The following is a 16393-nucleotide window of genomic DNA, read 5'->3' as shown; positions in this document are numbered from 1 at the left end:
ACAGTAATTAGCAGGTTGATCATATAAAAAAATTCATTACAAACTGCCATGAGAGTTTACCATAAAGGATGCAGACCCAACCTGCGGAAACAAGGAATGGGTGCTTAAGTTAGTTGAAAGTGAAGTCGGCGATGACACCAGATGAAGGACTTGAACATACATTCCAGGTCAAGGGACAGCAGGTGGTGGGAGGGAACATGGTTCCATTTTTGAGGAACAGAAGGCCAGAGCATTTAGAGCACAGAGGCACAGGGAGAACAGAGGGAGGAGAGGCACTTACACCATTCACTGTGTCATTTCCATTTCTTGGCTGTGTCCTCCCCACCTTATGATTGAGAATAAACTCCTTAAAGGGAAGGACCATGTGTCACTGAAAGTCCTATCCACCCCCGCACTTAGCACAATGCAAATAAACAAAACTAATGTACCCATTTTATGGATGAAGTTGTTGAGGGTCAGAAAGGTTGAATGAGTCGCCCAAGGTCCCAAAGGTGGCGGCGTTTGCGCGGTAATAGAGTATACATCCATCACTCCTCCACAACAAGGCTTCTCTTAACAGCCCACCAACACTCTCGCCTGCCCATCGTTTTTCTAAAAAGTTCAAGTTTCTCTATAAGCTCCTTTTCAAAGGGCTCATAACAAAACACCCAAATTTTGCCGGTTACGGGGGAGGAGTGTGTGTGTGTGTGTGTGTGTGTGTGTGTGTTGGGGCCAGAGTACAGAATGATCTTCTGGTGATCAAAACAAAAAGGCGACCCTTTTCTGGTACAGGATTCTTTTCTGAAGCCTCTTTGGTGCCTGGAAATGGTGCGGGTGGTGAGAATTAGCCATCAAAAGAGGCTCCTGGTGATGCCCCTTAAAGAGCATCCGCGCGCTGAACCCGAGAGTCTGGAGTGAAAAACACCCTGGTTTAGACTCTTCAGGGGAGTAAGTGGGATTTCTCGTTTCCCGCTTCCCGAACCTTTTTGCCCTTCCAGCGGGTACCTCCGATTTGGGAAACAGCCCCACTTCCCGTCTCTCCCGCCTGCCCCCGCAGATCCGTGCGGGAGGAGGCAACCGTGTCTCCGGGAGGCATCCTCCAGGCCCAGACGTTCGACTCTGTCCATTTCAAGGCGCCGAGCCTGCGCCGTAAATAACAAAGTACTGCGCCGGCCCGCCGAGGACACGGCGTCCTCTCTGCGTGTTTTATTCACGAGTCTTGGGCAAGTCTGGGCTCTGGGGCTGCGATCAGGAGCCCGATTTGAGACCGGCTCTGGAAGTGGAGTCGAGGCTTCGCTGGGGCAGGGAGGGGGGGCGGGGAGCGAGGGTGGCGGGGTGAAGGGGTGGGGCGGACGGGGGCGCGGCTCTTGCGAGGATTACGGCGGAGGCTGTGGCCCTTAGCGCGGCTCGCGGAGGCTGCAGCCATTGCACAGCGGAGCATCCCACATTCAACAGGAGGAACCCGCGGGAGAGGAGCCCGAGCCCCCCGCGCCGCAGCCGCCGCAGCCCGTGCGCCCCGCGCCCCCTGTGCGCCATGGCCAAGGAAGGCGTGGAGAAGGCGGAGGAGACGGAGCAAATGATCGAGAAGGAGGCAGGGAAGGAGCCTGCGGAGGGCGGCGGCGGCGGCTCTCACCGCCTCGGGGACGCCCAGGAGATGCGCGCCGTGGTGCTGGCCGGCTTCGGGGGGCTCAACAAGCTGCGGGTCACCAGGAAGGCCATGCCCGAGCCGCAGGACGGCGAGCTCAAGATCCGCGTCAAAGCCTGGTCCAGTATCCGCGTCTTTCTCGCTTTCTCGCTTTGCGCGCTCGGCGCTCCCGGGGCGGGGGTGGCGGAGCCTCGGCGCGGCCGCTGCGCGGGGAAGAGTGGCCGTGGGCGCCCCCTCCGCGCCCTCCCACGGGTCCCCGAGCCTCCCCGCGGCCGGCGGCCGGCGGAGGCGGGGGAGGATGCCGCGAGGTGGCCCCGCGCCCTCTCCCAGCCGGATCTAGGGGTGACCGGAGGGGACTGTGAGCTCTCGGCGGGGAGGAAAGGGGTGGATGGTGGCGCCCAGCGCCCCGGGGTCTGGGAGATGGCGCGGCGGGGGGCTCTCCGTCGGGTAGGGCAGCTGAGCTGCCGGAAGAGGGAGTTTGGTAACACGGTTAAAGAATAATAATAACCGTTGGAGGACTGTGTGCCAGCCATCATTTTTAGAGTTTTAGGTGTGCGATCTTATTTAATACTCCCTGGGACCCAACGAGTTAGGGACCGTCATTGTCCGGCGTTTCATGCGAGGAAACCGGGGCGCAGAAAGAGCGATTTGCCCAAGGTCTCCCTGCCGCCACTAACTGACCTGGCCAGGATTTCCTGCTCACTCTTTTTAAACCTCTATGCTGTAGTGCTGCCGGGTCTGGCGACAGAGTGAGGGCTGGGGAGGTGCGTTCTCCCTCCCCGCTGGTGCACTCCGCTCCTCTGGCACCCGGGGTTGGGGAAAGGCACTGGGAAGCAGGGGCAGGGGCGGGGGGTTAGGTCCTGGAGCATCTGAGCTTGGTCAGGGGTGAGGCCAAGGCTCGCTCTTCCCCGCCAGCGTCTTCTCTTCTGTGCTTTTCCGAAGAGGAAAAGCAAACAACTGGTCATCTTCTCCCCCCCACCCCCCCACCCCATCTCAAAGGGAGCTCAGCAGTCGGAGTACCCTTCCTATTCCCCACTCCTCCTGGGGGAACTTCAGAGTTAGGCTCGCCTGGGATTCCCCTTGGAGTGCTTAAGCCTCTCTGTGTGCTGTCACTACGATGGGTTCTCTGAAGTTCTGGGAGGGAGGGCTCAACCCAAAGGGTTCACTGGATCCAACACTCTGAGTTCTTCATGCAGCAGCATGGGAAGCTCCCAAGGGGAACTTGCCCTCAGCACAGTGAGACGGACTTACCCTCTCTCATGTCTGTGTTTTAAAGTCCCCAGCAGTCACTGCTCCGCCCCCCCCCCCCCAAAGCAGCAATCAGCCTACCTGTTCTTAGGTTAAATCCCAGACCTAGACTCTGGGGACATACGCAGAGGCAAAACAACCACCACAAAAAAAACCCCAAAAAACAAAAAAACTAAAAAAACACCGCAAAGGAGATTCACCTCCCAGTCGCTGCCTTGAGAGCAGGTGCAGGACTCCATGGCAGGCTGGAAGGTGGCTGTCAAGAGAAGCAGGCACTGATCCCTGACTCACTCTTCATACATGTAGCTGGTCACAGTCGACTCCAGACATGACTTTTGGGAATTCAGGGTAAGGGAAGAGGCTTTTGCAGACTGGGGAGTCCTGTGTAGTTCTATTTTGTTAACTCTTGCTGAACCAAGCACATTGATCCCAGAAGGCAGAGCTTACGTCGGCCCTTTTCACCAATGCCTAGCATAGTGCTTGGAACACAGTATGTCCCGCATCAGTTGCTGCTGACGGACTAAGTTATTGCTGAATGAATGGATTGAGAAAAGACGCTCGGATGGGGAGGGTAGAGTGTTTCTTTTTCTTCACTTGCCGGTGAAAGAACGTCTGGCTTGTAAAACTAAAACTATGTATTTATTGGTAATTCTCCTTTCTTCACCACTGATGAGAAATATGGTATAGATGCCTATGTGTATCTACAATTTATGCCCCTTCATCCAAATTGGATTCTAGGACTTCATCAGAGGGGATGTTCAGAGGGTAAAAATGTTGAAGCTACTTTTTAAAGAAGAGAGCATCATTTGCAGTACAAGTAGGTCTGGGTTCTCTAGTCTTATGCTAATTGCCTAGAGGCTGATAGGAACTGAAGCATTTTGAAATAATAAATGTCAAGATGAAAGCCAGGAGATTGATTTTCAAAGCCAGATGCACAAGCCTGTTTTTTATTGGAGCTGCGCGCGCGCACACACACACACACACACACACACACACACACACACACATTCTGGAATCACTGCAGATTCCCCACCCTAGTTGTTCAGTAAGCCAACCAGACATGGGGCAACATCTGGAATCCGGTATTGCAAAGGGCCCAGATTGATTTTCATTTCCCCAAGCTGGAAGCAGAGTTCATCGGTTTTGCAAGGGGGGATTGAAGTAGGTTTGTGAAGATTGCCCGCTGGGTCTTTCCTCCTACACTGGGCCAGGATTGGCAGGCCAAAGATGCCCACTGATTGTAAGTTTAGCCTTGGGAGCCAGGATGACTCATTCTGTATTTTTATGAATCAGCTGATAGCTTCCTGGATGAAGGTCCCCCTTTTATGTGCTCTCTGTTTTTAATGGAAACCTTTTATCATCAAGTAGGATATGCTATTTGCTTGGGAATAAAGCAGACTCTGAATAGTATTATTCAGACCTGGAATGAGGGTCCAAGTTGGTTACTCCATACGTTGTATGGGAATGGAAGAGACGAGGTGCAGGGAAATGCCTGTTTGATCTCATTTACCCCTTCTCTTTTATGGTGCAAGAAGATAGATATTATACTGGAGCGAATTGAGGCTTGGAGATGTTGAGTAATTTGCTAAAAACATCACACAGATAGTACAGTTAGGATCTGAATCTTCGTCTGCTGTCTTCCTTTTATTCCATTTGTCTCCCTCTGTGGGAGAGCCACAGGAAATGTGATTTACCTCTCTGGACCTTTGGCAATGCAGTGCCAGCTTGCTTTCCTTCCCTTCTTCAGTGAATATGGCTCCTTTGACTTTTTTTTTTTTTTTTTTAATGTCTGACTTAAGAGAACATTCTCTGGCTAGTTCCAAAGTAATATGGCTTTTCTCCCCAAAGGGAGACATGCTGGTCAAATGCAGCTCAGAAAGAACCGTTCTGGGGAGTGCAGGGCGGGAGGGATTACAGAGTCTTCTAATTGGTGACAAGAGCATCAGCTTTGATGGGGAACCGGTCCCATCACCCGTTCACTGAGCAGTGTACACGGGAAGCTACTTAAGTGGCCATGCGGAAACAGCACGTGGCCTTTGGAAGGCGAAGGATCCGGAGGTAGGCCCAAGCCTCAGCACTTTTTATCTGTGTGGCCTCGGTGGACACATCTCGGCCTCTCCAAGCTTGCCACGCCTCAAGTGCAAAACGCAGACAAGATGAACCTCCTATTGTTGAGAGGATCAGATGCAAAAATGAGACTGGCACTAAATGAGGAGTGGTTGTGACTGTTGCCACCTCTGTTGTCCTGTCTGTGCCTGTGTGACTTATTTCTTTGAGGACTTGGAGGCCGTCACTTTAATCACGTGGATATTACAGGCGACGTCATGTTATGTTTGCTCTTTGATGAAGACTGAGACCTTCCTAGACAGGAGTCCCAGCCCCATCTCTTGCTAACCATAGGTCATGGGTCTTGCCCCCTAGAGGCAGAGCCAGACACAAGGCTGCTCTCTTAAGGGTTGATTGAGGGGGTGCTTTTGGGGAAAGGGACATAAGGGGAGCCGGACAAGGGAGGAGCTAAGCAAGGATTTCATCTGCCCTGGATCCCGCCAGGAGTTCTGGGGCATGAATTATACCTTAGAGTCTGACCTCGCAGCAATAGGGGAAGTCTCTGTGTTCCCCACGCCCTCTGGCCCCCTGTCGTCAGTCAGGTCTGGGCTGTGGGACGCCTTCTTAGTGGGGGCAGGGAGCCTCTCAGGCAATGGTGACTCCTGTTTGAGCGCTGTTCCTCCAGAAGAGGGAAGGGGGTTGGGGCACTGCACTGAGCCCTGAGTGGCCAGCACTCCCAGCAGGGGGGGGATGGGTGTGCTGCCCAGGCAAAAGGGGTCTGAATGTGGCACAGACATCGATCGCCCCGTATGCTGGCTGACCTTGAATGTGTCGCTTACTTCTCTAAACTTGAGCTTCTTGGTCTATAAAATGGAGATAATAATAGCACCTCCCTTTACAGTGTTGTAATCGAGTTTAAAAGAGATATAGCGTAGAAAGACCTTTTTGGTGATGCCTGGCATATACAAGTGGTCAATAAATGATAGCTATTATTACATTATTATTCTTGGTTTCCATCTGGTGTCTCATTCAAACTGGAACTTTTGGGGGTGTTAAAGGGTCACTATTCATAGTTACTCTGGGACAGCAGGAGCAGACTGGGACTGTTTTAGGCAAACCAGGGAACACGGTCCCTCCCCCTGCCCCCCGCAACTGCCTTTGCTGCCAGAAGTCTTGTCACAGTGGGGCTTTTCTTGGACAGGAGCTGGGAGGATTTGAGGCTGAGGGTCTCCAGGCTGGGCTGCGGAAATATATTTAAGTGGCCATTAACAAGCCTTGTCTCTGGTTTGTGGCTCAAATTGGCTTGTGATGGAAAGGCACTAATGGATCGGGGACATTTATTTTCCCAGACTGATTTACAGAGAGAGGCCACATGAAACTGCTAGAATGAGAGCAGTTGGATGAAAAATGGTCCCAGCCGGTCATGGCTGCATTGGCTGATCTGAAAATGGGCCGAGGGCAGGCCACACGAAAGGAAGGCCAACACACGGTGGGCTTCTAACGTGTCACGGAGGTGGAGGGCATCGAGCCAGGGGAGGGAACTCACGCTTACTCAGCACTCGTGAGGAGCCAGGAACTGAGTTGCCTGCCAGGGGCTTTGTTTCATGTCATCCTAGGGACGACTCCACAATATCAGTATTATTATCTCCATTTTCAAGTTGGGAAACGGACATTCAGAGCCATGTTAAGATCACAAACTGCTACGTGGAAAAGCAGTGTGAAGGTCTGAGCCAGCTTTGTTCCTGCACTCTTTACGTTTGGGAAAATCAGAGGGATTCGGTGACAAAGGCACAAGAGGGAAAGGACAGACAGTGAGGGACCAAGAGGTAGAGAGAGGCAGGCAGACACAAAGACTGGAAGCAGGAACACAGAGAAAGACCAGGAATGCATTTCACTGACCTAAAGCGTAACGGGTAGGACTCAAAGTTGGCACGGTGCCATCTCGCCCCCCACCCCCAAAATGGCCATTTGTATTTCTAAACCACATCCACTTTCCCTCCGTTGCCGATCTATGGGACTCTTTGGAGACCTACTTAACATCAGATGGCTAGGACTGTTGACCCAGAATACCCATGCTGATGAAACACAGTCACCACTCCTCGGATCCACTCAAGACATTCAGGTTTCTTCCTCTGCCCCCTTTGCCTCGACTGGGCCGCTGCGATGTTGGCAACTTGCCTGTACAATATCCCCAAACAACACGGCATTAAACTGTCACTGGTGAGGCCCATCTAATGAAATATGGCCAGTAGTATCTTTCCTGTGTCTATTCACATAAACAAATGGAGTGCAGGAGGTTAAGTGACACGAGTGCTTATAAAACTGAGAAATCTCTTGGACGGTGTCTTGGCCAGGAAGCCAGGTCCTTGGCTTGGCCAGGAAGCCACTCTGCCATGATGACTGGAACAAAGTGTTCTGGATGACTCTGTATCGGAGAGAGATACGAGGATTTGACAGGAGAGGATGACTCCGTCTGACTCACACCGAGCCCTGCTTGGTGATGACGCGAGATGGAGACGCTACTTCGGGGATCTTATTTATCCGGGAAAATGTGCATCTTCCCTTTAACTGGGTCCTCCGTGGTGAGGGCGGGGTGGGGGGGTGGTGGCTGTGTCTTCTCTTCAGCCGATAATGGAATGGACTTCTTGCCTCCCCAGCAATTGGAGGAAGAAAGGAAGCCCAGAATCAGTGCTTCCTGTGTTTCACAGAAAAAGGAAGTATAGGACATCTTACGGAACACCGGACGCGGAGCAGGTTCCCAGAAACGGCAGCCTGATCTCAGAAGAAACCAATGGCAGGTGGCCCATGACGCGCAAAGGGAGCGACGGCTGATATTTACGCTCACCCTACCCCCACCCCTCGCCTGTCTTAGCTGCCACAAAGCTCGTTGTCCTTCTCCGCGTTACATCGGACCCTCATAACCCCTTGAGGTTATCGCGCTTACTTTCTAAGAGAGCTGCACTGCAAGCGGTGAGAAGCTACAACAGATCCGAGTTCAGACCCCAACTCGACCCCACCATGGCTGGGTGATCTTAAGCAGACAGTACCTTCCACTTGCCCATAGCCTCGCCTTGGTAATTACACCCATGTGTACTTGTGAGACCAGCTGAGAGTCTGTCACGTCCTGACTGCGCCCTGCACATAGCGGGCGCTCAAGGAAGGCTATTTCCTTCCTTAGTCAACCAGGCTGTAAAAGATGGGCGGGCACTTGACCCCACCCTCTGGTCCCTGGTCCTGCTGTGCCACCTCCAGACTACACTGGCACCAGGGGGCAGGGTGCTGGCTTTTGAATCTAATTTCCAGGGTCGGCATGCATTTGGACTGACCTGTTGCGACCCTCACTCGCGATGGCCCTCTGCCTGCCCACCCGAGGGCGACAGTAGGGACTTCTAGGATAGCTGGATGTGCAGGACCGTCAAGCCTCTGGAGTTTGGTTCTCTCTCATTCAGAGGAACCCAAATCCCACCACCTCTGGGCACATCACTAGCATCCAACACGGACAACAGGGCTCACCCAGGCGTGGGGAAATGGCGCCCCCATGACCCCACGTTCCTGGCACTTCTCTCAATAGGGAGCTTTTTTGGCATCTTGGCATTCGTCATAGAAGAAAAAGTTTAATTAGAAACAAGACGAGCCTCCTCACAGGAAAAGGGTAGCGGGCATGTAATCTCAAATTAGTTTGATTCCTCTGTGTGTGATCTCACACAGAAAATCGGTTGGAGCCCCGGTATTAAAATGAGTAAATTCAATGTTTGAAGGCCCAGGAGACAAAATTTATGCTTCAGTGAAAGAGGCTGTTTCATCTTTGAATGTTATATTTTCTTGATGGAAACACACACAGGGAGCTTCTGTCCTCAATCTCATTCTGCCAGTGACCCTTGATCCCTCACCCAAGCCTCATCCCGATCATTGTTCTGGAGCCAGGGGTGTGCGAGACGGTGCTTTCCTAGACCGACCCCCCCCACCGCCCCCCACCCCGGGAAGTGAAACAACGGGCCCGCTTACTCCTGACTTGTCTAAATGGCTGTAGTCCCCAGAGCCCAATGCAGGATAATTGTCTTCTGTGAAGGGAATGATAATGATTCATTCCTCGGGCCGGCATGGACAACATACCCAGGTGGGATGGGAAGGACGTATGCTTTCTGGTTATAAAATAGTTAATGCCTGGAATGAAACAGACCTGGATTCGAATCTTAGATCAGATCATTTTAGCAACCTATCTAACCTTAGGAAAATGACTTAGTCTTCCATTACCTCAGTTTGCTCATCTGTGTTATGGGTACCATTATAGTACTCAGGGGGTAATTGTGTGTGTGTGTGTGTGTGTGTGTGTGTGTGTGTGTATAAAAAGACATAACATGTCTAAAGTCTCTAGCGATGAGGTTGGCATTTTCATATTTGATGAATGAATGAAGTCCTTGTCGTGTAGTATATGCTTCATATATGTTAATGGTAGGGAGAAGAAGTAGGACATTAAAAAGTCCCAACTTTACGTAAAGTTTTCTGGATAGAGGCCCTAATCAGACTCCAAAACGCTAACATCCAAAGTAGCCCCAGACAGGATGTGCCATCATGCCATGACGTACACAAGAAGACTCAGATGAATTCCCGAAGGAACAAGAGAGGAGACGGAGGCACAATGCCCGGTGCTCCTACCGTGGGCCAGAAGCTGGGCTAAGCACAGAGATCTTCTGCTCTGACTTCTCTTTTCCTTATCTCCGCCATGCTGACCATCGCGATGACGTTGTCTCTGGAATTCTAGGCTCTCCCCTTTCCTTTCCCTTCCATCTTGGGTCTTCTTCTCATGAGTTAGCTTCATGTGCTCTGCCTGCAACGAGCTTCCTTCTTGAGACTCGGAGAGATGGCGGCCTTCTGCCCCAGCTGCCTCGTGCAAGTGTGGCAAGCCCCAGAGAGAACGGTTTTCTCCCGCTTTCCATACATCGAGGAAGGAATCTTAATGGCCCTCCATGAATCACATATCAGCCCCTGGATCTCTCTCTCTCTGTCTGGCCCAAGGGGTTAAGGTGCTGTGATTGGCCACATGTGCATCTCACGTCCCCCTACCCTGATCTAGAAGAATGGGACACCTTGATTGATTGCCTTACCAGGAACACATGAAGAGTATGTGTGTGTGTGTGTGTGTGTGTGTGTGTGTGTGTGTGTGTGTGTGAGGGTGTGTGTGAGGGTGTATGTGTGTGTGTGAGGGGGTGGGGACATATTCCAAAAGGAATGGAGGGCAGTTACCAGAAGAGAGGGGTAAAAGATACACCCAACTGATCAAAATGGCAGCCGTCATGGGTGATGGGAGACTCTGTTCTTCACCACAAAAAGTGAAGGGTCAGAGAGGGGACTCCATTTCCTATCCCGGGACATTACATTCTCAGCACCAAGTTGTTGAATCATATTAAACGACACATATATAATATTTCCAACTGTCAGGCCCACTGTCTTTTAAATCTATTTGGTAACTTGGAAATTCTAGAAACTTTCTCTATTATCACTTCACTGGTGAGCACCAAGCCTGGTGCTTGGTTAACAGTAGGCACTCGATACATGTTTGGGGAATGAGCGAATACATGACCGACTGTCCCCCAAATGTTAGATGTACATTTCAACAGAAGTTGCCTTGCCACTTGTAAACACCAACAGTGTTTACTTTCCTGATATGGGTGGTAGCCGGTCCACACAGGTGTGGCTTCAGGCTCCCCTCTGTCACCTCGGCTTCCTCTGACAGGAGGTCTAGATCTCTCCAGCTTGCGGGTCTTTTCGCGGAGACTGGTGAGGACACCAAAGGAGCTACGTATTCAGACAGTTTTACCTCTCCTTCATACAATCTGTTCTCTTGAAGCTGGATGTTCACTTTTTGAATTCTCTAATCACTACTTTCCCTAGGCTGGGAAATGCGGGTCTCTGACTTCTCAAGATGCTCTGTAATTTTCTCCTTATTGACATCCCGCTGCACTGAGTGCTGGAAGCCAGGGATCTTGAAGACAACCCCCAGACAGCTACATCTGGGGGTTGTTATTCCGTTATTCCAGGAGCACTTACTCGAGCATTCCGGCTTGTCCCCCCGGGGACCCAGGCCCCAGCAGCCTGGATGCTAAAATGAGATTTAACCAAACTAAACCTACTGTGGTAATCATATCACGATATACATATGTATCACATCCATACGTTGTACCCCTTAATCTAATGCAATGTTATAGGTCAGTTATATCTCAGGAACACTGGGAAATAAATATGCCTTTCAAACTACTAGGGGAGAAAACCCAGTGTTTGAAAACAAACGCTATGTCCATGACTCTGTTCCTACTTTCCTTGGTAGGTATCAGGACCCTCCCCCTTCAAAATCTGCCAGGTGGGTGCACGGGTTTCCTAGGGGGTGTTGCCCTGACGCACCTCATTGATTCTGACCCCCTGCTATTGTCCTGTCCTGCCCCTCCCACCATAGCTGGAGCCATCTCACCAAGTTCCCCCATTTCCTCTCCATCCCAGGGGGTGCGGCCCTCCCTGTAGGCTGTGGCACCCTTTCTACTCCATTTACAAGCAACGTATGCCACCTTAGGTACGCATGCCCCTGCTTTTCGGAGCCAATAAATGTAACGCTCTTTCCTTAATTACTCATCATCACTATTATCGTAACGACCTTCATTGAGTACTTATGTTACAGGTTTTATAGGAATTTCTAGGGTACCAAACATGTCACAGATGAAGACACAGGATCAAAGGGGTGAGGGAACTTGCCAAAGATCACACAAGTAGTGAGACAAAGAGAGCTGATGTTGACTGAGCCTGGGTCTCTCTCCAGGGCTTCATCTTCATGGATTTCGTACCCATTTTTCCCTCCTCTGTCCTAGACTCAAGCCCCTGGAGGTGAAGGGTGATATACCACATATCAGAATCAGGCCCCTTCCCCCCTTGTATTGCCATAAGTGTCTTCGTGCAGACTTATGTGCTCCAACCTATAGTTCCCTTAGGATGATTGTTTTTCTTTTCCCCAGAAGGCTTAGCTATTCAGGCACACAGATACGAGGTGGGGCAGCCCCACTGGCCCAGACAGTCTGAGTTCTACACTAAACTGGTGAGGCTTTCAGGCTGTGCTCTGTGGCCCCCTCTCCTTCCTCTCAATACAGACACGCGTACTTCTTTAAACAGACTATCCATCAAATTACAGACTTTCTTTTCTTTCTTTTTTTTTTTTTTAAAAAGAATTGTTTTTCAGAAAGAATTGTTTTTCATTTGTTTATAGTACACCTAATTCTATCAGCTAATGGGGAGCTATTAATGGGGAGCCACCGTTCCTATGATTGGTCTGAATGATCTTGTAAATGGATTCTTTTTAGCCTCCCAGCTAAACTCACTAACGTTGTACTTCCTGGGGACCTTGTAATAAACTTTGAGTCGGCATTTCGCAGCCAGAACCTGGGTCGCTAAATGCAGCTAGCAATGTGCCCACCTTCCTAAAACAGCCCTTCCAAGTTTATCTGCCTTCAGATCCATGAGAAACTTCTCTGCCTGACCATAAAGGAGAAGGTCCTTTCTTCTGGGACTGCTCCTTCATGGGAAATGGATAGCAAAGGCAGTTTTCACCCACCCACTCCCTTGGAGCCTCAACCTCTCTGTCCTCAGCCAATAGCACGTGGGGGAGACTTGACTTCTTCTTTTTGCTCTTTTGACATTGCCTTTGCTTTTCCTATTCTTCTTTTCCCTTTTGTATCCTTGATGTAGTTGGGTCTGTTCGCTCTTGAATAGAAGCCCAACTTCCAATAGAATTTCAAAGCACTGTCAAATTCTGTCGAGTCCTTTGGAAAACACCAAAGCAGGTCGCATTTGTGCTACAGAGAAAAACCCCTCAAAAATTTCCTCTTCCCATTTCCATCCTCTGTGCCTCCTGCTAACCTTTAACCTGGCACCCGTGCTCTTCAAACTCCCCCAGACTCGCAAATCCTACCCTTAGATTCCTGGTCTCGTACATTTATCTCTGCTCACCTTTCACACCTATTCTTTTACCTTCCAGAAGTAAATCTTTGCTTTTCCCAAAGCACATCAATCAAGCAGGACTTTGATCTTCTCAGTCCCCCTCCACCCTTCCTGCTACACCGACATACTCAATAAGGCTGCCGCCAAGCATCGAGCACGGCTGAGCTCGTTCTCTTCAGCAAGAAGGAAGGAAAGAGCTTGTATCATTCCTAGCTATTTTCCTACTGACCCCTTCAGCGGAGGAATCGTTTTCTGCAAGGCCAGAACGTGCCCTATGCTAAGCAGTGAACACTGAGAGAGGTGTATTTTAAGACAAACTCTGCCTTGGAGTTGCTCATAATCTGTGGGGAAGACAATAGGATAGTGATGCTGCTCCTGCTTTCTTCTTAGGTTAATTACATTTAAATATTAATTAACTAAAGCTAAAAGTTCAGTTCCTTAATCACTCTAGCCACATTTCAAGTGTTTGGTAACCATATATGGCCAACGCCACCATACTGGACAGCACAGATGCAGAACATTTCCACCGCTGCAGAATGTTCTGTTGCACAATTTGCTACTCTAGACTTCACCCCATTTATTCCCCCAATTGAAACAACTGTTTTACTAAATGCTGTTTTTAACAGCAGCAATGACTTAAGGGATAATGTCACATCATAGCAAAAACGGGCTGTTTCTCTGTGGAGCCCCCGCCTCTCTGGGTCTCCAGGAAGGAGTCAAGCAGGAAGCGCCTTGCAATGTCTGACACTGGCTTCTCCCCGCCACTTAGAGGTTGGATGAGGGAGAAGAGGTTGCGAGAACAGGAGCAAAGAATACAACCTTTCCTAAGTGATGGTTTCTTGGGGATGCCTCCGTGATTCCTGCTAAGCGAGTCAGTAACTGCCCTCTGTGCTAGCTATGACCTTTGTACCGTCTCTTGTTAAGGGGACTGTCGCACCATGTAGTCATTTATTTGTCCTCTCCGAACTCCTGAGAAGCGGAGATGCCAAGCCCCAAGTCACAGGGGGGCTCGCTGAATTTAAATTGAATTAGACTGAATGTTCTACATAACCAATCACTGCCAGGCACCCGTTTGAAGTCAATGACTTGGTCAACGTCTAACATGGAACATAGAGATTTTAACCTTTTTAGAAACCTTCTTAGGAACAAATACCCGCTGTGTCCTCAGGAGAGGCTGAGAGTAAATAAATAACTCCGGGTCCAAAAATCAAGGGATTAGTCTTGGGATCAAGGAGAGCTTGTTTTGGACCCATCTGGACCACGCTCTTCTGTTTCTGTTGAAAGCTGGCTCCTTGATATTTAGACTCTCAGTCACTGGCCATTTTGTTCCATGTTAGAATACTACAGAAATGTGTTTTGAATGCTAATTTGGACACAGGATTTGAATGTATTTCCTCTCTCAGAGGGAATCAAACTGACTTGTACAACCATAGCCCAAACTGTGCTGCCCTCATCATCATCCCGATTTTGTGGATCAGGGGATCTGGGTGGGGCAACAATAGCGTTATTGACTTAATAAACAAAATGGTAGATTACAAAGAACATCAGATGTGTCGGAGAACTTCAATAGGTCTCAAATGGCCGCAGTGGTCTGTTGATCTAAAAACAGTGGTGAGACAGGGCGGGCAGGGTCACATGGAGGCGGCCAGTATCGGGAACCACGGGGCAGCGGTGGGGAGAGGAGAGTCTGATGGAACACAGGTGGCTTCTCTATCCTGAGGTCCATCCAGGACAATTCTGGTTGCTCTCAAATGAGAGATGCCATTTGAGATTTGCCTAAAAGGTGTCCTTGTTTTAGACAATGAGTGTTTTTTTTTTTTTTTTTTTTTTTTGGCTCCCTTAGCAGATTAGTATCAGTGTATTCTCACAGTCTTGAGATAACCCAACAGGCACTTACACGAGCCCAAAAAGAAAAAAAAAAAAAGAATTGGGAGCTAGATCTTCCGAGACCAATGCCTATTGTCCTGGGCTTTCTCAAGTTATCAGCTGAGATGGAGAAACAAAACCAAAATCGTCAGTTCTGGGGAAATGAGGGAATGCCTCACACATCCACTGCTTTGCCCCCGCTTGGATGTGGAGTTCAGTGCTTTGATGAACTCAGCAACAGCCAGGCGAGAGCAGAGTGAAGAAGGCGCATATCCTGCTTTGGGGCCCCCTTCTTCTTTGGGGAGCTGGCAGGGGTCGCCAGTGACGCTCCCCGAGCCCAGGGAAGTCCAGACTTCCCACCTGGAGCTTGACATGTTCTCCTTGATGTCCACACCCTATCCAGCATTCTGTGATTTCCCATGGACCCATAGAAAGCCCCGAACTCCAATTTTTCACTGACCTTCCCAGGACTGACCAATCCTGTATGTATTTTGACAACCCACCTGCTTTCACCTTTCCTATTTTTCTTCAGTCTCTTCCCCTTTCTCGGTGCTTTGATCCCTTCAATTCCTGCCTTTCCCTTTCCTCGTATATTCTCAGGTCCCAGCTGAAAGATCGCATTCTCTTTCGCACCCTCCCTGCCTTAGTTGTAAGAGTGCATGGAAATTTCCTCCTCAGGGACCACCATACAAAGGAGCTTCATAATATGGCCCTTTGTAGCAACGTGGATGGAACTGGAGAGTGTGATGCTAAGTGAAATAAGCCATATAGAGAAAGACAGATACCATATGTTTTTACTCTTATGTGGATCCTGAGAAACTTAACAGAAACCCATGGGGGAGGGGAAGGGAAAAAAAAATGAGGTTAGAGTGGGAGAGAACCAAAGCATAAGAGACTCTTAAAAACTGAGAACAAACTGAGGGTTGATGGGGGGTGGGAGGGAGGGAAGGGTAGGTGATGGGCATTGAAGAGGGCATCTTTTCGGATGAACACTGGGTGTTGTATGGAAACCAATTTGACAATAAATTTCATATATTAAAAAAAAAAAGGAGCTTCATAAATATTCAGCATCAAGGACAACTGCTCTGTGCCCACCAAAGGAATAAAACCCTGCAAAGGAAGAATGTGCCACCCGTCTTGTAGTGGATACTGGGGTGCACCCCCCAGAACCCCCTTCTAGGACCCGGGACCAGGAGTGATGGTGGCTGATCAGTCACAGCTGTGCCCCTGCGGAGGCACTGCCCTCAGCGGAAGGAGGCCACCTTGCCCCAGACTGTGCTCCCTCCCTGGGGCAGCTCTCATCCCAGAGTATGAAAGCCTAGTCCCCTGGCCTTGATTCATGACGACCTGTGGGGCCATCGTAGCTCTGGAACTTTCCATGGATACAACGAGTCCTTTTTGCTTCTATGTCAGCGTTTAACTTCATCCTCTACCCAGCCCAGCTGCCCTCACACGCACACAGGGGTTGTCTCCTAGAGTTCTGCCCCTCACACCTCCTGCATGCAAACTTCAGTCTCAGGGTCTGCTTCCCCTGGAACCTGACCTATGACACCTTCTTTGCGTGGAGATGGTGGGCTGGGGGGTGGTGACAATGACCGCGGCTCACGTTTATGGAGTACTTCCCGTGCG

General features: G+C 50.1%; 1 protein-coding gene across 1 annotated transcript in view; it reads left to right on the top strand.

Annotated features, from left to right (window-relative positions):
- The first annotated feature begins 1389 nt into the window (after positions 1-1389).
- The window catches only part of VAT1L (vesicle amine transport 1 like), a 147011-nt gene continuing 132007 nt past the window's right edge, over positions 1390-16393 (top strand). The window contains exon 1 of the mRNA XM_027076262.2: positions 1390-1743. Coding sequence (XP_026932063.1) covers positions 1514-1743 — 230 coding nt within the window. The 5' untranslated portion in view covers positions 1390-1513. The remainder of the gene's footprint in view (positions 1744-16393) is intronic.

The sequence above is a fragment of the Acinonyx jubatus genome, chromosome E2 (genome assembly GCF_027475565.1).
Source record: "Acinonyx jubatus isolate Ajub_Pintada_27869175 chromosome E2, VMU_Ajub_asm_v1.0, whole genome shotgun sequence".
In the NCBI taxonomy this organism is placed as follows: Eukaryota; Metazoa; Chordata; class Mammalia; order Carnivora; family Felidae; genus Acinonyx; species Acinonyx jubatus.
This window is presented reverse-complemented; position numbering and strand designations above follow the sequence as displayed.